Source organism: Tyto alba, unplaced genomic scaffold (assembly GCF_018691265.1).
Source record: "Tyto alba isolate M040663 unplaced genomic scaffold, T.alba_DEE_v4.0 Super-Scaffold_8, whole genome shotgun sequence".
NCBI classification, from domain to species: domain Eukaryota; kingdom Metazoa; phylum Chordata; class Aves; order Strigiformes; family Tytonidae; genus Tyto; species Tyto alba.
The window spans coordinates 2,864,397-2,889,702 of NW_024881329.1; the positions used below are offsets into that span (position 1 = coordinate 2,864,397).

General features: G+C 44.4%; 1 protein-coding gene across 21 annotated transcripts in view; it reads left to right on the top strand.

Moving 5' to 3' along the window:
- Positions 1–25,306, top strand: part of BRSK2 (BR serine/threonine kinase 2) — a 317,500-nt gene that overhangs the window by 215,964 nt on the left and 76,230 nt on the right. For all 21 annotated transcript variants that reach the window (XM_032984942.2, XM_032984944.2, XM_032984946.2 and 18 more), the window contains exons 4-5: positions 8,781–8,921; positions 19,132–19,248. In XM_032984942.2, the coding sequence (XP_032840833.2) occupies positions 8,781–8,921; positions 19,132–19,248 (258 nt within the window). The remainder of the gene's footprint in view (positions 1–8,780; positions 8,922–19,131; positions 19,249–25,306) is intronic.

The window sequence follows — 25,306 nt, forward strand, 5'->3', positions numbered from 1 at the left end:
GCAGTGAAAAAGCTGTCAAAGAACTACAACATGTCGATCTGGGCTGGGCAGCTTTTAACCTCTTCCCTGCTGCACATGTGTCCGTTCAGATATATGTATGGGAGGACATTTTGCAAGTAGGGTGGTAGCATGGAAGAGGAATCACCAGGACTTTTTTCTTCTAGAGCCTTTTCTTTGACAGTCTGCCATTCCAGACAGATCCCTTGCTGATTCACCAGACCTTTGAAATGTAATGGGTTTTCTAGCTCTTAGCTGAATTGGTGGAAAGGAGTAGTTAGTTTCTCGTGAATAATTTGCCGGGGATTGCGGGTTAATGTGAGATGGTTCAGAGTTCATCAAGGTTGGTGGCAGTGCCTAGCACATGCCAGTGGTGGTGCAGCCGTTTCCATCTGTGTTTGATTCTGTGGCCAAATGTCAAGAGGTTTTTACAGATGTGGGCACTGATAAGCATAGGGACAGAAAAGAACTAAAGGCATATCTGTCTTTATAAAGGAGATTCCTACCTGGCTTGTGTCCCTGGCCTCTGTAACTGCTTAGACATCTGCATCAATTCCAAAGTATCTTGCTCCATGCCATGTTCCCCAGATTTAGGATTATGCTTATGATTTTCATGGAATAATCAACGATTAGTGTAGTTGAGCTACTCAGCAGGTGTGGTCATTTCATGAAATGTCTTACCCATAGGCATCCGTCCTGGTTTTGGCTGGGATTGAGCTAATTTTTCTTCCTAGTAGCTACAATAGTGCTTTGCTTTGGATTCAGTATGGGCTTTGGTATGAGAAGAATGCTGATAACACACTGATGTTTTCAGTTATTGCTGAAATATCAAGGACCCTCCAACTCCCCGTGTCCTGCCCATGCACAGGTGCACAAGAAGCTGGGAGGGAGCACAGCCAGAGCACCAGACCCAAATTGGCCAGTGAAATATTCCATATCGTGTAACATCATGCTCAGTGTATAGAGGAGGGCTGGCCAGGAAAGAGGAGGAATTCTGTCTCGCTTCTGGGTTTGTAGTTTTGGGATCTTGGTTTTTGGGGATTGCTAGCCAGGAACAGGCTGGGCACTGGTTGGCAGGTGGTGAGCAACTGCATTGTGCATTATCCATTTGTACTTTCTATTATCGTTACTGTTTTATTTTATTTCAATTATTAAACTGATTTTACCTCAACCTATGAGTTTCCCATCTCAACCTACGAGTCCCTCAGGCAGGGGAGGGTGAGCGAGCGGCTGCGTGGTATTTTGCTGCTGGCCGGGTTCAGACCATGACAGCATCACAAAACAGTAAACTCTTGAGCACAGGGGAAGCAAGCAGGAACTCTCCTGATTTTTCTTGTCTTTGTGTGTCTTTCTATATAACTGCATCTGGGCTTTGTACCTTGCTGGAGTGTATGCCTGGAGTTGTGTATCTTAAAAACTAACCAGTGCCACATGAATATCCAGTCTAACTTCTGGCATTGTAGAAGTCCTAGAACATCACCCAGTGGTGTGTGATGGTACCCAGTGGTATGTTGCAGCTGATGTAGAAGACCAACCAACTTGTTTAGGTTTAAGCGAGGTTGTATGTCCTATGTGTAAATATCATGCCATTTAATAAAAAATGGATTATTAACTGATTCCCTAACAGACAGCTGATCACATGGCCTGATGCTTCTGTTGCCTGACCAGAACAAGAAGCTGTGTGAATTGGCTGCTATTCCTGGAGCGCCAAAGAGCATTTCTCGTTACTCTTATTTTTTTGCATTTATAATACTTACCTGAAATACTTTATGTTTTAGTAAGAGCTTCCATCTAAAGGTCTCTATCCATTTAACGCTTTTATAATAATAAATACATTTGTATTGCCCCAGAGGATCTAATTTGTGTATCTGTGAATGTCTCATATATCATCATCTATAAGGCTGAGAAAACAGGAGCTGCGTACTCACACTGGGAAGTATAGTGATGGGCTGCTGTGGGCAATCCCATCTGGCAAGAATTTTAGTATTTCACACCATTCTTGCTAATGACTTAAAGACAGCTTTTAGTTCATAACTTTGTGCATGCGTGTGTGTGTGTGTGTGTGTGTGTTTTCAGGGTGGTTTTTTTTGTTATGTTGCCATAAATGTCTGGCAATGCATGGTCCTGCTGTTCTCTGGACAAGTTAGTCTTTCTTTAGCAGCATTTTTCTAGGCATTTGTAAGAGCCAGCCTGTTTCTTTTGTTACAGTCCTGCTTTGGCGGTAGCATATAGCCTTGCCTCGGTGAGAATCCTCTGAGTTATTCCTCAAAGGTCCCTAGGGCTTGGGCAAAGGCACCCTTTAATAAGCTGTCACGCATTCCACCAGGTGGAAAGGAGAAATCATTAGCAAAAGTGTCTTTATTGCTGTTTTAAATGGTGTCTTCATAGTATTGTAACCCAAAGACAATCTGGTCATGGAGAAGACCTTGCTGTGCTGGCACTGGACAAGAATGGGACAAAACCAGAGGCTGTGCCCTATTCAGCTTACAATCCAAACCACAAAGCAACTGTTGGAAACCCTGTGATGGGGAAGTCCAAGCTGTTGTCCAGCATCGTAGCCAAGAACAGTCTTCAGGAAGGAGCTGAAGAAAAATGATCATGTAGCTCTGCCGCTAACAATGATGCTCTTCCAAGTGTAAGGGGGGTGTTGTGGAGTACAGAATCATTTGTCTAGATATTTAACAAGTGGATGGTGGAGCCTGCTTTGGAGGCTGGTCAGAGACAGAAGTCAACCTCCAAGGCCAAGGAAGAGATCCTGGGTAGGTTACAGGAGGGGCTACAAGCTATCTAGAAGTGAAGGCAGCTAGTTCATGTTAGGTATAATGTTTAAAAAGGAGGCAATGGAGGCATGGAAGGAGTGGTCAGAGTGGAAAGCTAAGAAAATGATTTTGCAGTGATGATCTCATACCTATTTTGAATCGCCAGCAGTGGGGCGAGAATGTATTTATCAAAGTGAAAGAGATGATGAATTAATTTAGATACAAGATACCTAGGTAAAATTAGACATGAAATGTTAGCCGTGTGGGTGGATAGGTGTAATAAAGAAAAAATCTAAAACATACCAGTGCAGCCAAGTTGTAGGGACCTGAAGAAAGCCTGGGTGAGAGCTAACACCTGCACTGCAAGCCTGAATCATGATCAGACAAGCAGTGCTGTCCCTAGGGGTCGAGAAAGGAAGAAGTGGAATGGGGTGGTGAGGCTGAGTTCTGATTTAGCCTTGTTATGTTTGACCTGATGGTACCAAAGACATTAGAGGAGAAAATCAACATCTTATTCAGGAGAAAAGGAAGAAGACCACTGATTTTTTTATCCAAGTGTCTAAATTTTGCTATTTTTTATGTGTGTTTTGGGGCAAAAGTCACAGGTTTGGTTTGGGGTTTTTTTTTTAACTTCCGGTAGTGGCATCACAAATCCTCACAGCCCTGTCAGGTAGTTAGCATAGTTGGATACAACTAAAAAATATGGTGATTATTGACAAAACTGTTGTTGATCACTGGATATTTATTGACGGTTCCCAGGAGGAAATAGAGCATCCTCTGTGTTTATAGGAGTCCTACTGACGTGCAGGATTTGGAAAAGACTAAAATGACTTGAAGGATGCAGGAGTGATGTGAAACTGGTGGGCTGTCACATCTTGTGATCACTGGAATACAGGCAAGTTGGGGTAATGAGGAGGAGAGGCACGGTGCTTTTTTGTTAAATTTCCAAGTCTAAGCTGCAGAACAAGACACAGTCAACCATGGTCAGGCTGCTGTGAGTTAGAGAGCTCTGGAGTCTGTGCTGCTTCCTGGTGTGGCCAGAATCTGAGGGGCACTAAGATAGTTTAAGACCACATTTCTCCACATTCATCTTGGCTACTCCATCTCTTACACAAATCATCCCTCCTTTACTATATTGTTTAGGTCTTGTTACTATTTTTTTACTGTTTTGGTTCCTGAACGAGTAAAAAAAATAAACCAATAAGGAAAAAAAGAAAAGAGCCCAGGATTAGTCTAAGCTTGCTTTTATAAGCTGCATGCACATCCCTGATATGATATATAGTGGGTCATTTGAGGTTAGAAACTTATTAGCTTGTATTGGGGAGGTGGTGATGATGGCATGCAGATGGAAAAATGGCAAAGGGAATAGATAGAATGCTGCTGCACGTGATCTCTCTGCTCCTCTCCGATATATGAAATTATTCTTGTATTAAACATCTAGCTTCTTTGTCTTTAAAGACCGAAGTCTTGTCTCCTTCAAGGTCTGAAACTTAACCAGGGATTTTTAGTCTTATGTCTTGCCTTGTAGCAGGGACATGAGGTATGGTGCAAGATACGCACCTTGATGTCTTTATGAAAGCAAGCTGAGGCCTGTGAAAATTTTTGCAACCTCTTAAAGAATATATCTAGTGAAAAAAACAAGTAATCGAGAATTTATTTTTAACACCACATGCACTTGACTTCATATTGAGCTGCAGAAGCCTGATATTTTCTTGCCTTCCAGTGTCCTAGCAAGCAGAGAGGAAACTGGTGATGGGGACAGCACGGAGTGGAAGGCACAAGGGATTTACAGGTGCTAATCCCAGCTCTGATATTGGGTGACTGGGGTGACAATGGGCAAGTCACTTTACTTCGCAGTTGCCTATCAGTAAAGAACAGGAGGTTAATACTTGTAATGCTTCTCTCATGTGAAATGCAAGGATTAGAAGGGTTGGTGTGTGTCCAGAGCATCCAAGATGTGAGAGCTAAGTGCTCGTACAGAGTCTTTTGTCCTAATATGGCTCCTCTCTGTATTATCGCAGCAGGTAGTGTGCATGCTGCCAGTCAGAGCCTGGGTCTGTCCTTTCCTTGAACCTCCTTGCAATGGCTCTTACAGAGCAGGGTTTTCTATTTTTTTACAGTGGGAAGACTGATACTGTCAATCTTATGTGGACAGGATTAAAAAAAAAAAAAAAAAGCTTAATTCACCAGTAAATTACTTTTGATCTCCAAATCTAATAGGAGACTAGTTGTGCTTACTGTTCTGGGATTTTTAGAATTTGTTTGCTTGCTTAGAATGAATGGGAAGAGTAGTACTACAGTGAAATGAGAATCTGTCATATCTGGGAAAGATAAAAGGGCGAAACTCAGGAAACTCAGGAAAATACTTCTTAGTGGTTTTTTCCCCTTCAGGCTATGTGCTATTTACCTTCTCCTAGGTCCTCAAAGAGTTGGCACTGGCATACTTTCGATCCTCTAGCACTTTGCTAAAGTAAAGGATTTTAGATGCTGATGTGGACTCAGGAGAGCTGAATTCTCTTCTGTGCCACAGATTCAAGAAAGATGTAGTGTCTGTATTCCTTATTTTCCAGCCTCTGGAATAATGCTCTTTCTTTCCTTTGCTTTTTCTGTTTGACTTTTCAGACTGCGTATTCTCTTCTTCGGTGGCATCACTCAGACACACTCACACATACACAGATAGACGGATGGATACAGATACACAGCATTTAGTGGGAACTCTGTAAGCCGTACAGTCACAGTTAGAACCAGTGCAACACTTGGAAATGATTAAACTGCTCTTGTTGGCCTGTTTGGAAACGACATGTGTCCTACTACTGTGCCATATAATGCGCCAGCAAAACATTGGCGTGCACAGAAATGGAGGCAGGTGCTGAATGATGCCGTTGGTTTATCAAAAATCTCCTAGTTGGGGGCTATCCTAAAAAAACCCACATCGGACTGGAGGGAAGAGGGTTGGCAGGTGACCAGCTGCAAATCCGAACTCAGAAATCCTGGCTGCGACATAACCATGTAGTACTTGTGGAATAATCCCTGCAGCACTTATTTCTTGCACTTGACCACTGGGGAATGTGTCTGGCGTCCTTCTCACTCCTGTCACGTTGGGGGCTTTGTCAGATCAGAATGCATCGTTGCTGTGCTTCTCCGTGTCCCTTGACTTGTCGTAGGCACAAATCTTTTTCAAATGTTCTCCCCTGTTCATTTCCATTATTATATCTGGTGCTTCTAGGTGGCAAGCAAAAATGAATAACCTTGTAAATGCTCCCTGTCTTTCAATTTGTTTTATTTTTCATACAACGTGTCAGTGCATTTTTGTTGAGTGTTTTTAATAAGATGAAGTTGATGAAAATAAATTGCTTTGCAGTTCCTGCTGTGGGTGACAGAAATGCTGGGTCTGTAATTTTCCAAAACTGTGCATTTGAAACCAGGGTGGAGGGTGTTCTATATGCCTGTAACTGCAATCATCTTTGTAAAATACGTCCCTGAGAAAGAAAGCAGCTAGCAATTTGAATTTTAGGGGGCAAGATGCACTGCTGTATCCAGCTTCTGCTGAGCACAGTGAGAGAGGGAGCTGTCAAGGAGAATTTTAGGATTGATTCTGTGCCAGGCTTGGGTCTGCCATATGGGATAGTTAGCCAGATCTGTCTCTAGTATGAGAGGGAGAAGGAATTATGTAGCAAACCCTCTTACCAGACTCTCTGTTAGCCAGGGCTTGGAAAGTGGGGATTAGGACTTGAAAATGTGGACACCCCACTACCCCTGGCTTTTGCGTATGAGCTTTCTTCTGAGTGTTCAGTGTCTTGCTCAAAAAAAATAATGCAGGTGAACGGTGACCTCCAGATTACCAAGGTATACTCATAGACGGTCTGGTAACTACTCATCTCTTCTCAGAGAGAAGATAACCCACATATTCCAAAGTGATTTTCAAGTCAATATTTTTCTCTTTTTTCGACTTGTTTTAATGGAAAAAAAGGGCAATATTACCATATTTCTTCTAAATGTTTCTATTTTGATGAAAATTGCAGAAAATAGCATTTTAATTCCCTAAAGTTTATAATTTCGTTTTGTTATCCACTTTTTTGTGCTTTTGTACTGCTTACTGAGCTGGCAAGACAATATTAACGTCCATCTCTCACTGCATTCTCTGCTGCATTTCTGTAAGGCAGGGAAATGCTTTCTCCTTGGGCTGGGCGTTGGGAGCTGACGCATGGAAGTTGTGCAGGAGCTGCTGGTGGACCAGGAGCTCAGGTCCCACTTTTGCAACTTCAAAGCTGATGCCATTATCATTAAGGCAATTTTACTTTCCTCGGAACAGCTTTGAGTCCTTCTACTGTTCCATCTTTCAGGAAACGTTGAAAACAGGAATCATTAAGCCCCCAGATTTATAATAATATTTCCTTTTCAAATTTAGAATTTTTTTCTGATATTATTGCTGCTTGAGGTACAGAAAAGGGAGTATCCCGGATTAATTATTTTTGTTGTCCACTCAAATTTGAAGAGTTGGATTAATATTGGTAATAAAACCAGCTTGCTGTAAGTCAGAACACTGAGAGACAGGGATCATACTGCACATACAGTTCAGCCTGGTCTGCTGTGCTGTGGGGAGGAGGGGACGGAGAATTCCACTCAACATTGAGAAAAATACCTAATTCCTGTTATCAATTTTCCGGTGACATCCCTCAAACAGACTGCCAAAGGTTTGAATGTGCTGTTCACCCTTGATTCTTGCTTTGCAGAAACCACCTTTCAGATCACATGCCTTGCTGTGCAACCCCAAAACTCACTTCAGAGGAGTTAGGCAGTAAGGGTGGAGTACAGCCTACTGCCTCTCCTACAGGGATTAAGCCAGCTAACAGAGACAAAAAACAAAAGTGATTTTTCAGTAACAGTAATAATAATTTGTTGTTTAAACTTGTCATTTCAGAGTCTGACTAAATAATCGCACTGCATAATTTCTTCATTCCGTGTTAGAATAGTATATGCTGGGCAAGCAAGCAAGCAAGGAGACAGTGGAGCACAAAACCACAACAGAGATGGAAAACTCTGTGGAGGTCTCCAGCAATCCTCTTGACAATAGAAGTCTATTGCCTAGTCCATAGAATATCTAGTTTATTTTAAAATGGTTCAGTTGTTGGTGTTCCGGCCACTTCCCTGGGGAAACGATTTCATTCCCAGTATTAGGCAGCATTTCCAGAGATTTGTACTAAGTTGTGCTCTGCTTGGCTGCCTTTCATTACCTCTACTTAAAACAACAAGGTTGTCCAGCCGTGGCAAGTCCTTCCCTTCCAGAAGATTTCACTCTTCTCTCTAGGAGTGCCAGGAGTGCTGTGTGAGGTCTGGGGTTTCCTCTCTTGCTCCTGGGTCCCTGTTGTGCTGCATTTATTCACTCAGTGTCACGTTTTTCACGTGTTAGCTGCAAGGGAGGGAAGCTACTCCAGCAGATCACTGCTGTTCAGCAGCAAAAGCTGAAACCCTGACACAGGCTGCACACGCGTAGTTCTTTTTATCTTTTTTCATAATTTAAACTATTCGCCTTTACTTTTTTTTTTTTTTTTAATTCTCTCGAATTTGTTGACAGCTGTCTGGTTCTCAGGTGTCCAAGGCAGAACAGTATGTGAGTGCAGCTTTGCCACAGCTGTTTTATAAAGGAAGTGTCAGTTTGGTTAAGAGACCTGAGGCTTCCTAGTACACAGCCTTACTCCACTGTAGCTTTAAGACCTGCTGTGAAAGCTTAGACCTGATTATACTCTTCTTCCCTTCCTGGTCTTTTGAGTCATTTTTGGCTTCTGGATTATCTCTCACTACTATATTGAACACTGAATCCAACAGTGGCATGTCTGAAATTTGCAGAACCCCTTTTAAAAATATTAATCATCCTGATTTTAAAATTCTGATTCTCTTCCACTGTTCTTTCCAGAAGTATTCTCCCTGACCACATGTAAATGGAGGTGTCTGTTTATAACTGTTTGAGTTGAGGGGATTGGTATGATGATGTGCTTACAAAATCATGCCTTTGTTATTTTCTAGGTATTTGGTGCTAGAACATGTGTCAGGTGGGGAGCTCTTCGACTATCTCGTAAAAAAGGGAAGATTGACACCAAAAGAAGCCAGGAAGTTCTTCCGACAAATCATCTCTGCTTTAGACTTCTGCCATAGTCATTCAATATGGTGAGTACAGCCATTTCCAACAGGAGTTACCTGTTACATAAAAGCACAGAATCAAGGGAACTTATTTCTTGGTTCTTTTACTTACTCTTCAGTAACTGATATTGCGAAGCTCTAAAAGCGTTGTGTAAAGTGCTGATGTATTTTTGAATTCTTGACTGTGAGATACTGTGCAAGTCACAGATAAACTTTTGATGAAGAAGATTGTCCAACATTTCTCTCCGGAGGAGAATTCATTCACAGGCAATGCTTTTAACCAGGAAAACCAAAACCACCAAGGAAAAGCAGTTTAATTTCCATCGTTCTTGGAGCACTTACTAATAACTGAGAATTACATACACCATATCAAAATGAATCCCTGAAGAAACTTGGGACAATTACTAATACAGCAAAATCATTTTATGCCTTCCTTCAGTTTTTGGAAACCTGCTGGCTTTTGGCAACATTGACCGAGTCCCTTCTGGGCATCTGATTCACCGTTGCCTTTAATTTCCTTTCCAGTAGGGAAGATCTTCCTTGATCTGACTGCTATTGATACTCACTAACTCCATCATATGATCTCACCATCAAGGGTAGTTTAACCTGTGCTTTCGGGTGGCATTTTAAATTGGACCAGTTTCTCCTTCATCTTCAGCAAGTTTAGGTAATTTAAATTATACTGAAACCAAGTTGTTATAATCAGTCTGAACACAGCTTCTGTATAGCTGCTGACCCATAACTGCCTGCTTATTCCTCAGAAATGCAGTTCCTCACAGTTACATTGGCTGGGGGAGACCATTTACATTATGTCTGCGTGGCTGCTTCTCCATAGCCACAGACAGCCGTAGATCCCCCCTCCAGGAGGCCAAGGGCCACTGCTAGATGCTGCAGTAGGTGGATTTGCATAATCACTGTGCTGTTACTCCTCAGTAACTGTACAATGATTTTCTGTGCCCAGAGTTTTGTGGTGAGAACTCGCAAACCAGATGTCCACAGCATAAGTGGCCACATTAAAAATGGATGCCTGAATATATTTAACTTGCTCTTCCAGCTCCCTTCCTCTCCACCTCTGACTCATTTCAACAGGAAACATTAATCTGAAAGAGAGTATATTTGTAATAAATGGAAAGGGAAATAAGAGCCTTTCTTGAGGATATATTAAGAAGAGGATACTGGTAGCAGAAGAAGCGGTTCAAAGGTGGGGGGCCTGGGTGAGAAGGCCCTGAGGACAATGCTTGCCTGGCACAGGCAGGGTTACAACAGTCAGAGAAGTTCCCAGAGGAGCCAAGAGCAGGTTGTGTGCCCTAACTAGAGGATCTAAGTTTTCTCTGTTGGCAGAGACTTCTGACAAGTTTTTTTCTGTGAATCCCCCAATTTTTCCTTGCTGGTAATCAACTGGGTGGAGTGAGCATGATCTTCTTATAATCAGCATAATTCATGGTAGGTTGTACAGCTGTTATTTTTTATGTACACTGGGCAGTGTAACCACTGGTGGGTTGCATACACACGTTTCTGTTCCCTACTCGGTTAACACTTAGAGACCCAATCCAAGAAGACTCAAAAATGTTTAAGTACAACTGAAGAAAAATTATTTACTCTTCCAAATGAATATTCCAGAGAAGTATGAATCTCCATTGAGGTAGAAGTTTCTACGAAAGCATGTGTCTGTACACATACATACTAGTCCTTTGGGCTTGTGGTGGATGCCTCTTGATATGGCAGACTCTAATAAACTGAGCGAGGATCCTGGTGAGGCTGTCAGACAGGCAAGCACCTCTGCAGGTTTAACGGCATGTGGAGTTTTGAAGGCAGAGTGCATGTGTCTCTTGAGGAATCCATTTTCCTCCGTCAAACATAGCGGGTTGTGGGCAGTAGTCTTGTTTAGAAGTAAAACCCTTGTCTCCTTGCCAACTCCCACTCGACTAGCATCTAGTGCTGAGTAAGTGAGCAGTAAATCATAAGCTCTCCCTCCCTCCAGGTCACTCTGAGACTTGTGTGGTCTGTGTTATATTGGACTCTGTGTTGTATTCTGGACAGTTATCACTAAACCCTTTTAGAAAATCTGAGCGTGCATAAATATATGTGTGTGTGCGTGTATGTGAGTATAAAAGTTGATGTGCTTTCCTAAGCAATGAAGCCTGACCTTGTCCTGTCGTGGGGCAGTGAAATGACAAATCATCTCATCAGCCAGGTTATCCAGTTATGACCACATTGAAAAATGAAGGCTTCTGCTTTGGTTAATGACTAAGTGTGGGTGCCTCTAACCTACTGGCAGAATAGATTGATAGCCTGGTGTCCCCAGCCCCAGATCATTGTCCCGTCTTCTTCCCGTACCTCCCGGAACACTGCGAAATATCTGTGGCTTTCTTTCACAGCAGTGTGTAACCCCATGCAGCTTGCACTGCTCAAAAAGTATTGATGCACCAGGGTTCCCGGATCAAAGAATCAGAAAGGATTCCCCAATCTTCCCGTAAAAGGGTTCTACTGCTGCTGCGTGGAGAGATCGCCTGTGTCTGAGAGCTGTTTTCAAACAAGCAGCTCAGACGAGGAAGCGGAACAGACATGGAGCTTTAGCCTGGTTTTGTGTTGTTTTAAAAAAGTAGGAGTTTTCTGTTCTTATTTTATGTAATGGAAACAATGGGGGGAATATTTGATGTGCCTCGCTCGGAGGTGCAGTCACTTATAGGGTTTTGTGGTGCAGGTTGGCCGTGGGGGAAAGCTTACAGGTAACCAACCCACTGCCGGGACTTTTGGGTGTACAGAGCACCGTGCCGTGCCAGGGACCCACAGGCAATCGTGCAGAGGTATTACGTGGGATCCTGCAGACAGTGTATCTGCGCTACCTCGCTGCTTTGCCCGAGCTGGCAAGGCCAGCTCTTCGCTCAGTGATGCAGCGTTATTGCTTCTGCTGCCAGCTCTTCCTCCATGCTAGCTCCGAGGGCTCTGCACCGTGCTGCAGTGCCCGGGGCAGAACCGCTCAGCAGCGGTGCGAGAAATGGCAGAGGAACCCGGGGCCCCGTGGACGTCAGTGTAAGAGCACACGAGCCTAGGAAGTTTTCTCTGGACACAACCGATGGGTTTTTGCCGCTCACCTAATGCTGTTGTGTCTGCTCTCCTAAATTCAGGGCCTTTAGGCTGAGCTGGGGGGCCCCAAATCAATAGTCCCTTCTGAAGAACCTGCCTCCGTGCTGAGGGAGAGCTCTCCCCTAATTCAGCGCCGACTGTATTTTCTGTCAGCACACAATGTAGGAGCACGTCGCGGGGGTAGGTCGCAAATCCTGGCTTTCCTCGGGAAGAGCCTCTTTGATGTGGAGCGAGGGAGCGCTGCGGGCGAAGGGAGGGAGGGGGGAGCCGGCGGGTGCCTCATTGGCTGCCCGTGACATCACCGGCGGCAGCCCGGATTGGCGGCCGGCGCGTTTTGTGCGTGCTGGGTTTTTGCTTTGGTCAAGCTCATATTTGGTGTCTGTATCTCACATGCTGACAAATAAAAATATGATTACAGAAAACGCCCCGTGGCAAACCTTATTACGGCTTCAGAGATAACAGATAATGCCAATTACTGCACAGGGCAGTGGTGACATTGAGAGGAAATCCCCTGCGGTAATGAGCAGCAAGATGATTATTTCATTTTATTTTTATTTTGGTTGGGTTTCATTTTGTGTTTTTTTCCCCGAACATGCACAAGAGGGGTTAAGGCAGGTTCTTTATGAATATTGATAAATGACAATTATGAGGGCCCTTTCTCCTTTCATTGCCTGGGGCTGTGCTTGCTTGAGTAAGCACAGGGCTCTTGCTGAAGTGTGTCTGTGTGTGCATGCGTAGGCACGGGGGTGTGTGACTTAGAGGGCTGAGGCAATGAATAAGAGCTTTGTCTGACTTTGCCTTGTGTTCTTCCTGCCAGTGCAGTGAGGGGAAAGGCTCCTCATAACATAACGCTTCGAGATTTCACAGCACTAGTGCCAAAATCTCCGGTATATCCCTGCAGACAGGAGCTGCAGAGCACTGTTGGTAAAGGAAGCACACTTTTAGGGAGAAATCTGGGGTGTCTTCGAAAAACGGAGGAAGCTGGAGAATGCCAGGTGCCATGTTCTGTCAGCTAGTGCCACCCTCCTCGTGACTCCTGCTCTGCCTTGCTTCTTTTGTAAGGAGCGTACTGTGGTGATCTGCAGGGATGGCCTGTCAAACACTGAAGTCTGACGCAGCTGGACGCTTTGAAATCATGACTCAGAGCTTCCAAATGTAAAACTGATCTAGAAATTGTGGAATGTGTTAAGGTTGGTTTCTGGTTGGGTTTTTGTTTTTTTTTTTTTTTTTTTTCTGGTCCTTGAGTCTTTAGGTTTTCAAGTTTTCTTTCAGACCATCAGAAGTGAGAAAGGTACCTTTTTCCCTTGGTGAGTGCTGAGATTCACCAATCGTTGCCTGAATCCAGGAGTTTCAGATCTGTGGTTGAGATTCACTCTAAAACAGCAAGGAATTTTCAAATTTCCCTTGTACAAGAAACAGGAGAAAAACCATCAAGTACAGCAGGTGCAATGCCAAAGGCAAAGTTACCAGCTCAGCTACAGTCAGAGAACATGTATGTTTTTCAAAATTTGCTTCTTCGTATAAGCCTCTGGAAACTCAAAGCTGGCACAGTCTTACGGCAAGCATAACCAGGTACCATTCTCTGGGAAGTACAGCAGTGCTGATCGTACCTGACAGTCTGTTCTGGCTTTGAAATACATGAATATATGTTTTGAGGTGAGGTTGGTAGAGAGAAGCAATGTATTTTAATAAATCAATGGAAAGAATTGTTAGATAGCAAGCAAGGTTTTATGCATGCGTACCCTTCTCCAGGTCTCCTGATATGTTTGTAGATGTTGTCCTTTTTTTGTAGCTATAACTATATTTACTTGTTCTGCAGAATTCTGTGAAAACTTACTAAATTTGAGCATAGCAACCATGGCTCTAAACAAAGATTCTTCTGTAGGTAGATACGAGTTCCACGTTCAGATCTGATTTGCAGAAGCAAGAGAAAATAAGATGAAAGACTTTTTCTACTCATGAAAATTGAACGTATTGCTTATCATACTGTTAGTTATTACTGATAAATTATTTGCATCACATCAGGCACTTTTAAGAGGCATACTCCAGAACAATTATTCTGTGGTCTGGTCCTTCTGGGAGTTTGGGGTCAGTAAGAAAAGCATTTGCAAAGTAGCCAACAATTTGATTAGTACAAATGACCTGCAACTACTCCAATTAGGAGGTTTCTTGGGTTAGAAACCTGTGACCTGCAACGAGTTGTCATAGAAACCGATATGAACATTTCAGCTCAGAAATCACTAAAATAATGGGTTTGTTCATCATCTCGTGCCAGGTGACATAGCTCCTTTGAATTCAAGATCTGGAGTCCATCCCTACACCAAAAATCCTCTGCCAACCCTGGGTGACAGGAAGAGAGTGTTTTACTTCTCTTTTTTGCATATGCTGCAGTTGCCTGCAGCACAGATACAGGGATAGTCCCAGGGCAGGAGGATGGACTGGAAAAGGCATCGGAGGGAGCTAGAGGAGCTGCCTGAGTAGCATCCCTGGGAGCAACCAGAAAGCAAGCCTGGCCAGGGTGTAAGTGAGAAGCTGGAACATGGTAACGCATACGTGTGCCTTTTATTTTCTATGCACCACCTCCAAGAACTGTGCTCATTTCCATGAGACAATTTTTTCAGACCTCCCTCTGTATCCATCCTGTGCTGGAATGGAATTGTAAAGCCTTTGTTGTAATCTGTAAATGAGGGACATTGCAGAGAGACTGACAGTGTGTGCTTCCCCTGTCATGGCTTGTTTAATGGCTCCCTTTCACGCACACGCTCTCCTGTCAATGCCTGCTGTATGCAGGCTCCTGGTGCTCACTTCTTGCTCTGTTGTCTTGGTTGAGGAGCTCTGGGAGCCTGTGGTCACCCTGGATCAGGGTTACACTGGCTTCTTCTGCAGTGCTGCATTTCTTGTTCATATTCTTTCTCAGCATATGCAGGGCTCAATAGGAGAGTTTGCCATGTTTGTCAGTAAAGAAGCTGCTTGCCTTTCTTCTGATTCTCCAGCCATGTGATGAAGCCCCTACAGCTTTAGAGCCTTTAGAACAACGAAAGGGTAACGAGTCCTCTGATCACCTGCAGAGAGAGGAGTTGATACGGTCATATAAGACATGGAGAGCCAGGGAGATCAGCTGGAATGGGACCAAATTAAATGCATTTACTCTGCAATGTTCCATTAATGCCAAGTAATTACCACATACAGTGGGATTTTTGTTTTGTTTTGTTTTGTTTCATTTTGGCACAAGAGTGTTCTTTCCAAATAGGAATGCATGAGGCTGTCCGGGCTGCTGGGCTCTTTAGGTAAATTATAACAAGCCTTCCCCATTCCCATATGTTCCTCTCCCTTCCTTCTGGCATTTGAAAAGCTGGCAATACAGAGATGGGAAATGCAAATGCAGAGAGGAAGTCTCATTCCCAGGGGCACAGTGATGCTGGTTCTGCCACTCTGGTGCAGACTCCTGGCCTGACTTCTATCCCCAGGATGCTGCCTCAGCAAATTGAAAGTGGTCCAAAGGTGGGTAGCAGAGAAATGTTCCAGCTAGAAGAAAATTTTCATTGGGACCTAAAATTCTCTTGTGGTTGAATGTACAAGCACTGCCTGATCCCACTGGCACCCTGATCTCTGAGAGGAGCACCGCCACAATACAAAAAAATTACTCAGGCTGCCATGAAATTCCTTTGCTAACCATCCACACCGTGCACTAGGGACTGTGTTGAAAGAAGGATGGGGATGGGGAAGGGTCAGAGAGATGCGAAGCTGTCATATGACCATTCTTGTATTGTAGGGCCCAGTCAGCAATAAATGTAACGATACTCAACAGAGTCCGGCTCTTCTCCTCTCTGCTCAGTAGGCTACAGTGAAGAGCTGATAATTTTTCTTAGTTTTGGAAGAGGGGGAAAAAAAAAAAAGCTTTAAGGTCCATTGCCACTCCTGATTTCCTTTCACACATACTATCCCAGTCCCACGAATCCCCAGGTCCCAGCTTAAGGCTTTCAAAATGCTCTCTGAGAGGTGAGTCAGGACCTCTGCCTAAATACCACCATCAGCCCATGGAAAAACATTGCACAGCACGGTGAGGTGAAGCTTACTCCACATTTGGAATGAGGATGGTGGCACCCCCTTTCTCCTCTCTCTCTTGCAGTGACTCTCCAAAAATAACCTGAGTATATTTGTCACTTTATAGGAACCTCATTTTACCACTTGTTCCTCACTAAAAACCCAGGCCTAAAACCATGGTGTGGATCCCAGCTGGTGGGAAGACAGGATGAAACGGGGAGAAGGAGACTCCTTTCCACCAGTGAATACTCATTTTCAAAGGTGTCGTCTCTTCCCTTTCACCGCTTCTCAGTGGTCTGGGAGTGGGGCTGGTTCAAGGTTCACACACATTCTGCTCCAGCCAGGGCCTGCGGCAGGTCTGCCGAGGCTGGTAGCTTTGAGGGATGGAAGGGGGAGAGCTTTTGCATTTCCTTTAGCTGCACTGTTTTCCTGAAATAGCATAAGGTGTTTTGTGGTGAGCATGCACCCAGTCTGGAGAAACGCCGGCAGGCATCCTGTGCTTAGGTCATACTCTGCCTTGATCATTCCTTAAAGTTCTATTTCTTCTCTCTAAAAAAGCTACACAATTTTAAGATAAGCAGAGATTTTCAACTTTTAGTTACAAAAGGCACATAGCAGCAGTATGCTTGCCGTAGACTGAACATGTTTGAATGGTACCGGGCAGTGCACAAACAGTGTAACGGGCGCAGGCAGCAGCACCCTCAGCTTCTTCACCCTGCATCTGATCAGCACTCAGCCAGGAGCAGGCACCGGGACTGAAAAACAGCCACAGCCACTGAAAAACCACACTCAGCAGAAGGACACGCACTCAACTTGAGCTGTTGGGGAGGTTTCTTGTTTCATAGCATCAAACAAACATCGGTCGCTTTACAGAGAGCTGTTACTTGCCACTGAGCCCTAGTCCTCGGACGGGAGAACTTCAGAGCCTCCCCCCAGCCAGATGAGGTCCTCCCAGCACCCCATTAATGAAACCAGTGGTAAGATGGGAACTGTCCAGGATGTCTGCTGGAGGAAAGGTTAAATCCCACACTACCAGGTTTCCTAGCTTGCCTTAGGACCGTGGGCTTTTCGCTCCCATTTCGCTGCTGGGGCTGGAGCGTGTTCAGATTTGGCAGATGTTGACGCTCTTTTCTTTGTCCGGGTCCACTGTCCTTGATGATGGCATTCAAGGGTTCTTTTCCTGGCCTGTATCTGGTCATTCACTGCCTCTGGAACATTTTCTTGTCAATCATCTCCTGCTTTTTTGTCAAGCAGGTATGACTATCTTGATAGTTATTTTATGGCTAATAAGTCTTCTGTCTCCGGTTGCCTCGAAACTTTGATTTCTATAAAAAAGATAGATTTGATAAAGCGCCTTTTGCTCTGTCAGATGAAAATATGCACAAATCTGAATCATGCTGCTGCATTATCTAGCGGATTGCTTGCCCATGGCTAGCAAGGCCACTTTAACACACAGGGTTCATCATGTCTATACAAGATTGGAGAGCAAATTTTATGCTCTTTAAAAAGTGAGGGGGAAGGAATTGTAGAAATCAGTGATAAGGTAAATGACCAGTACCTGCTTTGAATGGGTGCTGCTTTGCTGGAAGTCTCCTTTGGAAATGCATCTTCCACTCCCCAGTTGTCCTATAACAGTGTGCTCTGGTTTTGCATAGAATTGACCCGCATTATTTACATGTTGCATCTAACTGATCATTCCAGACTTCAGATCTGAGAAGATCATTCCCAAGACATAGTCATGCCTTTCATGTTTCTTTGAGAGGGTAGAGATTGTCCTTCTTTACGGTGGTGTAGAGGTAGAATTACACTTGCGTGCGTGGAGGGTGCTAGAGGAATGTCTTAAAAAGCGAAGAAGAAACGGCACAAAGATAAGGCTGCCTTCCATTATGGGTGTCACTGGACTAGACTATCCTAACGCTGGTTCTTTTGCTGAGTTCAGGTTCTGGTCAGGGTCACTGGTTTTAGTGAACCATTGCTGCAAGTGACTGTTGTTTGCCTGACGCTCACACGTTTTGTTGGCTGACTGTTTCCCACAGGTTTATGTTCTGACAGGCCGCTGAAGCTGGCCGTTCTGCCGGCAAGGTTTGGGTGCTCCTGTTTGGACCTTTTACTAGCAAGACATCAAAGACCCATTTTGCCTACTCACAAGCAAAAATGAGAGAAGAGCTGCTTCTTTAGTCTGCCTAAAGTGCTTCTCTCATCTCTGTGACTCTTGAAGAGTTGCAAATAAAAAGAAAAAAAAGTAAAGTCATCACAATTTTTGTGCAAGATTTTTGTCTTTGGAAATAAAATCAAAGAAATTTAAGAGCTGTACAAAAGCACTTGAGTAGTAAAAAGCAAATATGGGAACACAATGGTGTTGGCTGTGGGTAATGGAGATTAATAAATTATGATACCTTTGATTTAAAGCAGGAGTTGTCATCCTGAAGATCATGGCTGCCTGGCTCTACCATTGTTGCTAAATAAGAAAAGAATTGGGATTTGATGGAAAGGAGGGAATCCTCGCTCTTCCTTCCCACTGCTGGCACCCTCAGTTATAAGCAGTGCTAGGTTGACGGGATTTCTCCATGAGAGCTAATTACCTCAAATTATTTCAAAGCCATATGCCTATCTAAACAACTCCTGATAGGGGCTTTTTGCAGTAGCATTTACACCAAGGATGGTTTTTAATTTTTTTCTCTAGATATCACTCATTTTGTTTCCTGTTGTTGACAGAATATATTGTTGGTGTTGCCTCCTACCTTAAGGAGCTGGCATATGATGGAGTATAACAGCCCTAAATCCAAGCTGAAATTCTCCTCCTACCTATTTCCCTCAGTCTCTCCCTCAGATTGTGTTGGTATCACTGGAAGTTGAAGATGTTCGTTTCCTGTCAGGACCCTGCAGGCTCAAGCCTTGCATTCATCAGGAGTGGGCATCTGGGATGTGGTCTGGAGTATTGCAAAGATTGGATCTTGGATATCTGTGTTCTCTTGCCTGGGACAATAAAAAAACTGGACTCAATTAAAATATAATAGGTTGGATGCTATGCTGGATAAAGAACAAGTTCTGGAGTGCGAAAGATGTCATGGATAATTTAACTCACATTTTGATCCTCTCTTTACAGCCACAGAGACTTAAAACCAGAAAACCTACTGCTGGATGAAAAGAACAACATCCGGATAGCAGACTTCGGGATGGCCTCGCTGCAGGTTGGGGACAGCTTGTTAGAAACCAGTTGTGGGTGAGTGTCTGAGAACATGCTGCAAAAATCACTGATAGATTCCAGTCATAAAAGCTGTCTATAGTAAGGGTTTCAATAAAGACCTGCAGACTTACACCATGCATTGTTATTTCCCAGCAAGACAATAAATTGATACGATGCACGTAGTGCATAAGGTAGCTAAAAAGATGGGGGTTTAAGTGCTTTGCAATGAAAAACAGGCCTCCATAGGTGTTACACATGGATATAAAAATCAAGGCTTTCAGGTTTGGATTTGTCTGCATACGCTGGCGTGTGTTTGCTTTCACTGGCCCTATAATTATTGGGAACTGAAAGCAGTAGTGTTGGCTGTTTTAAGAAGAGGCTTTGAAAATATTAGGGGAGTGAAAACCCATAAATCTAGAGGTTCTGAAATGGAATTTGCACATCCTGATTAGGCTGCCTGCTTGCAGCTCTTCCCGTTCGTGTTCCACACTGCTTCGGTTTGGCTCACACGCAGGATTGACAAGGAGGCAGCAGGGTCCCTTGCAATTACAAGCAAGGCATGAATGCAAATACAAAGGAGACGGCTTGCAGGAATATTGCAGGGGCAATCTGAAAACATTGCCATGGCGTTTCAGTTGCCAGCAAGAGCTTTCTAGGAATTTCCAAGGCAGCCAGCAGTAAGCCCAACAGCCGAGCAAAGCCCGGGTGCCTGGCCGGGGACAGGACGTGCTCCGCGAGGGGCAGTGCCCTTTCATCCTCGGAGCCTTGGCTCGGTGCGGTGTTGACGGCGCAGGGGGCTGCCGCAGTGAGCTGTGGCAAGGGCAGCAGCTGCATCGAGCTGCTGCAGCCTGGCACCGCGGCGCCAGCTTTTCGCTGGGTCTGAATTTGTTGTAACGGCAAGCTCGGCAGCTGGAGCCGCAGACAGTACCAGCAGATTTCCACCTCCTCCCCTACAGACCTGCTCTTCCTGGCCTTCAGGAGTGTGACTCTGATGACTCCAGCCCAGCCCTGTCCTTAGCTGGTTGCAGTCCATGTTTTTGCAGTCTGTGCTCTGAGGCAAGGCAATTCAGGGTAGACTCGGAGCCGTCGTGGTTCCCTCTACAGCCCGGCCACTGCCTCAGTCCTGAGCTGTACGGCTCTGCTTTCCACGTCATCAATAATGGATAGCAAAATCATTTGAAGGTCGTGATGTAATCAAATGCTGGTTGATGAGTACACTGAGACCCACCCGTTCCTCCCTGCCCATGTCAAGTCAAGATTTGACCTCTTCACAGATGAAAAGCAAGGAGCTATGAGTCTGCACATCCGTTGCTTGCAGCTGCTTTCAAACCTCCTCTCTAGATTAGGAAATTAAATCCTCCCTGCAGTTACCACAAAGCCTCTATACTCTTTAGATAATTTTTTTCCCCTTCCTTCCATGAAAAAAAAAAAAAAAACCCAAGGAAGTATAAAAACCAACGCAGTCTCACATTGCCCTGTAGGATTTTTCAGACTCCTCAGGAACCTCTCGGTAGGGTTCCTGTTCTTCTTAGCACCGGGCTCTGTCATCCAGGTCCAAAGTCTCAAAGGAAGACTTCTTTTCCATAAGCTGTGCTGGAATTCAAACCGCCATGCTTCAGGCAGAGCCAGCCCCCACTTTGCGGCCTTAAAATGCACTAATAAAGAAATCAATGGAACGGAAGAGATGTGCCTGTAATAAACAGAACACAGCAGCAACGTTATGATCTCCTGCCTTGCAGATGCATTTTAAGTGTGGTGCCAATCACTAGGCCTCCGTGTGAGCTATTACGCCACTTCATTAATTCTCCTGGCATGGAGCCCAGCATGGCTGATATTGGTGTCTTGTGATCTTTCTGGTTTGGGGGGTGAAGGGAGGAAGGAAGGAAGGAATCTATAACAGTATGCCACAGTGTTCACAAAGAAAGGCAATCCAGTTATGACTCCCTTTCCCTAGGAGCACACACAGTAACCAACCTCAGAGCTTTTCAAGACAACAGTTTTACCTACCCTTGTAGTTGGTACTTTCAGCCAGCCCGAAAAGGAACAAAACAGAGTGAATCACGGCTGATACTGAGCTTTAATGAGATGCTCCTCCGTGCACCCAGAAGTTAATTTCCAAAATGGTTTTATCTGTGCTGCGAACACTGATAATGAGATGAAACTGTAACATTTCCATTGACAGTCACGCAAGGAGTCTCCAGGTATTTCTGTCAGTCAGAGTGGGAGGATCAGATGGGGTTGAGCTGTGTGATGCAGCTAACTTTGTCAGTGCAGCAGAGCGGTTAGAGTGCAGTCAAAAATTCTTTGCTGTCACAAGTGAACTGCTAAGTTCAGTCCGAAGTTTGGGCAGGCTTTAGGACACTGCAGAGCCTTGACTGGCCTCATGAAGATAATCACGTGGCCTGAAGTATGCTGTATTGCATACCTTGGATACCGTGCTTTCTGGGAGCTACTCCTTAGAGCTGCACGGTTTTCTGTAGCACCAATGGCTACTTGGAGAAGACAATAAAAGTTCAGTCCAGCTGGGTTTGTGTAGGAGAAGGGAGGTAAGGATGGACTTGCTGTTTCATTGACAATTTGTCACTGTCTGACTGCACGTTGGGCCTTGACTGTAATGAATCGCCATTACTGGAAACGTATATTGCACAAATCCTGCATGTACACAGCACTGCGAAATAAGCTGCAGTTTTAAACGTGTGTCTTTAGATCCTCGAGGGAAAGACGAGCTGTGTGTAGGGTCTGCAGGAGTAATTCTGCTTCCTGCAGCAGCTGCGCAGCAAGGCAGTCTCATGGAGACTGAAACGGTCCTTGAAGTGCCAAAGTAACACGGTGAGTCTCTGCATTCCTCCGGGAGCAGGCGAGGTCTGTGAGCAAACACCAGACATGAAGGGAAGCAGGAGATGTGGTAGGATGCTTCTTCCTCTTTACCCATCCAGGCAATGCTCCTCTGTCTCTTCTCACAGCAGTTCCTCCCAGCGTGCTGCCTCACAGTGTTTCACAGTGGTAGATATGGTCCGATCCATCCTGAATTGTCACTGGGCAAGAAGAGTGTGTGCCTTATGGTTAAACCTCAGGACTGAGACCCAGATGATCTGAGCTGGATTTCTGCCTCTGCTGAAGGCGTTCAGGGTGGTCTGAGACAAGATGCATTACCTTTCTCTGCTTCAGTTCTCCATCTTAGCAGGTCATTGCAGCGCCCAAGTTGCTCTGAACATAAATTGCAGTCATTTCTGTAGGAGTCTTGGAATAGTAGGAAGGTTTGGGGCATTTGCTGGAGCTTGTTCCTTTTTCTTGAACCAAGAGGTCTTGTGGCTAAAAGGAAGGATTGAAAGAGTTGTTGAGTTACAGTTCTTGGGAGTTTGTAAAGATCCTTCCTAATTCCCCAATGCTCCTTACAGAAACCTGGCAAAGTAGATTTTTGCCATCTCTTTGCTCATCACAGCTTCAAAGCACTGAGCCCTGCTGGGGGGAGATTGCTGCGAGCTGCCAGGTGACCGAGAACCCAGAGCAGTGCCAGTCTCTGTGCCGCCTGCCTGCCTGCAGATCTCTCTGTCCCAGCTGGGAGCTAGGGCAGAGCTGACGTTAAATGTAGCTCACTGCAGCACCAGACCCGATCCCTGCAGAGGCAGTCGGTATGGAGACTGACACCACTGCAACAGTCCCCCCCATACTGGTGTCTCCATAGGCAGCCCCAGGCCTGATCCAGAAATCTGTGGGCAGGTGGGAAGACGGATGCTGATTATGATTTTACTGAGAGTGAGTAGAAAGCCTTGCGCCTGTCACGAGCGTAATGAAGGAAAGCATCAACTTCCAACCCCCAGCACAGTCCATTCTTCTGCTCTCCGCTCTCCCTAGCAGTTCGTGCTGTCTAAAATCTATGCAAGTGTCCTACATCCAGTTATTGTTAGGGTTGCAAATTTAGGCTCTTAGAACGAATGTATTACAAGCAAGGCTGGTATTAATGGTTATTAATAAGGTTGTCTGGTATTTCCCTTTAGAATCCTCATTTTAAGTTGCTTATGACTTACCATCAACTTAACAATTTTCCTTGCTTTTCATCTGCCTCAGACTGGTTTCATGTTTGTGTGTGCATGTATGTCATGTATGGGCCGAAACACTTCCACTATCTGAGTCTAATCTAAATTAAATGTTTTTTCCCCTAAAAAAGGAAAATTTCTAGCGCCCTCAACTGCAAAGGGAATACTTGAATATTTGTTTGCATTCTCTAGAAGAATTTGCTCAAACAGCCACTAGAAAACTGCAGCTTGCATTTACTAGCAGAAACTCTAGAGCATCAGGATCAAAATTCTACCTGCACTGGTAACACTTCACAGAACAGTTTTTCTACCTGAAACTGATACTGTGAGCTGCTGTGGCTGGGGTTATCACAAGGTACCAAACTTTAAAACAAAGTGAGTGCAAAACCAATGGGAAATAGATTTAGGACTGGCAGCAACTGACTGGGACAACCAGTATAACATTAACTTAGCTCATGCATGCTAGGATATGGCCATTAATTATGAGCTTGTACAGGTTTTTTCCAACAAATCTTTGCTTCATTTGGTGTTTGTATGCTGTGGGTTTTTGAATAAACGGCTATTTAATGTTTGATTTTTCCTCAACATTCATTTTATGGATCCATTCATAATTTCTGCTCACTGCATTCAAGCCTTGCTAAGAGCGCTAGGTAGGATTTTCGTCTTAGTATTTTAGGTTTACAAATATTAATTATACTGTTTTCGTATTACGTTTAGCACACTGACCTGGTTATCTCCATTTATATGAGGACACATGATTCTGCAAAATGAAACTCAAAATTGTCGGCCAGTTTTGAGTGTGCAGTTGGATACTCTGGGGCCTAATATCTCAGAATAGTCAGTGCTTGATAACAGTCCTTTGCTTGGAGAGCAGAGTGCCTACAGACTGCAGCTGCGGCTCTACCTGCTTATAAATACTGTAAATCAAACTTCAGATGTGTCACACTGTGATTTTGAAAACTGAGGAACCTGCAACTCATCATTACCTGTGAACATCTTGGTTTAAGGCATCTGTTCATTTTGTTTCACGGAAGGATTCTGTGGCAGGGGCGGAGGGAGAGTTTGATTCTCCAGTATGTCAATCAGCTGCCTCTTTCACAAGCTTCTCCTTCATGACCCTCAACTTCCCTCGCATTGCTACAGACTCTCCAGCATCGGCCACAAGTAAAACAGAGGTGTTGGGGACAGCAACAAATCTACCGCCCCACCCTAATGTACCTTCAGAGTACAGTATAATCTCTTTAAGCTGTATTTTAAAAATTCTTAACTTTTGAATACTTAACTTTGCAATCTTTATGCCCTTTTAGTACAAGGGTCTGATTAATTTTTTAAATTAAGATCTCTTAAAGGTTCCAAGTCTTAATAATTTGAACTGATATATTAATTAATGAAGTGATTTGCAGATTCCTCAAAAATGTGATTGCGCTTGAGGAGTAAACAGCTGTAAGATGGCTGAGGGCTAGATGCTGAATTTTCTCATATACAGTTAAATGCCTGAGTTGAAGCTTTAATGGCAAAACAGCTCTCAGCCTTAACTACAGCTGCTACCTTAATTACAGTCTTACCTACAGCTACAGCCTTCACCGCAGCCTTAACTACCCACTGCTACCAGCACCGTTTCTTCAGTCTTTCCCTCTCTTACCTTTTCGTGTGATCTGTGGCTGTTGCTTTCTCCACTCAGGCTGCTCTAACATACATCCTTCTCTTGAAGAAGTCCCTTTAGCTATTTTGCTACTCCTCTGGCGTTCCCCTTTATCTCAACCCTTTGCTACCCAGCATGGGGGGAAAGCACAGGCAACCTTTTGTGCTAGTGAGTAGCTTCTGTCTCTGAAGGCCAGCTCGGAGATGGTGTTGAACAGGGGGCAAGGAAGGGACTGGAGCATCCGAGCAACACCAAAACCAGCTAGGCATGGGAGGACTTCAGTGCACCTGCACAACCTTCTGTATCAAGGTAACTTCATGCATAAGTAAAACAGAAGGAAGGAGACTTCTTGTTCTTCCCTCCCTACAGAAACTCTGCCTCCAGCTGTGAGGCCTAAAGAATGGCACTTCAAGAA